Genomic DNA, 721 nt, shown 5'->3' with positions numbered 1-721 from the left:
CCCCTTCCCTCTTAACCCTCCCACCCTCACCCCCAACCCCCTCCCTCACCCTACATCCCCCTTCTCCACCCCCGTACACCCCCTCACCCGCTCCCCCCTCCCCCTCCATACACCCCCTCCATCTCCCTCACCTTAAACGTAGTAACTCCGTATCCGTATTTCTTGTTGTTGTACCATTCGCCCTCGTATTTGAGTCCGTCGGTGCGGTCGGAGACGCCAAATCCGCATCTTTTGTCGTTTTTCCACTCGCCCATGTAGTTCTCCACCACACTCGCGTCCAGCTGTTCGTCCTGCTTGGGTGAGGGAGAGAGAGGTTCAGTTGGGAGGATGGGAGGGACGGGGGAGGAGAGGATGGGAGGGACGGGGGAGGGAGGGACGGGGGGAGGAGGAGGACGGGGGGGAGGATGGAGGGACGGGGAGGAGGGCGGGGAGGGGAGGAGGAGGGACGGGGAGGGGAGGATGGGAGGGACGGGGGAGGGGAGGATGGGAGGGACGGGGGAGGGGAGGATGGGAGGGAGGGGAGAAAAAGGGGAGGGAGGTGGGAAACGGGTGAGGGAGGAGGAGAAGGAGGAGGATGGTAAGGGAGAAGAGAGTTCGTCCATTGGGTGAGGGAGAGAGAGGTTCAGTTGGGGGGGGGGAAGCTGGGAGGGGGGGGAAGGAAGAGGGGAGGTTATGGTGGAGGGAGGAGGTGGGGAGGTGGGGGAGGAGGAAGAGTAAAATG

General features: G+C 63.5%; 1 protein-coding gene across 1 annotated transcript in view; it reads right to left on the bottom strand.

The window, feature by feature from the left end:
- Positions 1-721, bottom strand: part of LOC119588312 (junctophilin-1-like) — a gene marked incomplete in the record, with an annotated part of 23,032 nt that overhangs the window by 12,028 nt on the left and 10,283 nt on the right. The window contains 1 exon segment of the mRNA XM_037937003.1: positions 132-290. Within this exon segment, the coding sequence (XP_037792931.1) occupies positions 132-290 (159 nt within the window).

Source organism: Penaeus monodon, chromosome 23 (genome assembly GCF_015228065.2).
Source record: "Penaeus monodon isolate SGIC_2016 chromosome 23, NSTDA_Pmon_1, whole genome shotgun sequence".
NCBI lineage: Eukaryota > Metazoa > Arthropoda > Malacostraca > Decapoda > Penaeidae > Penaeus > Penaeus monodon.
This window is presented reverse-complemented; position numbering and strand designations above follow the sequence as displayed.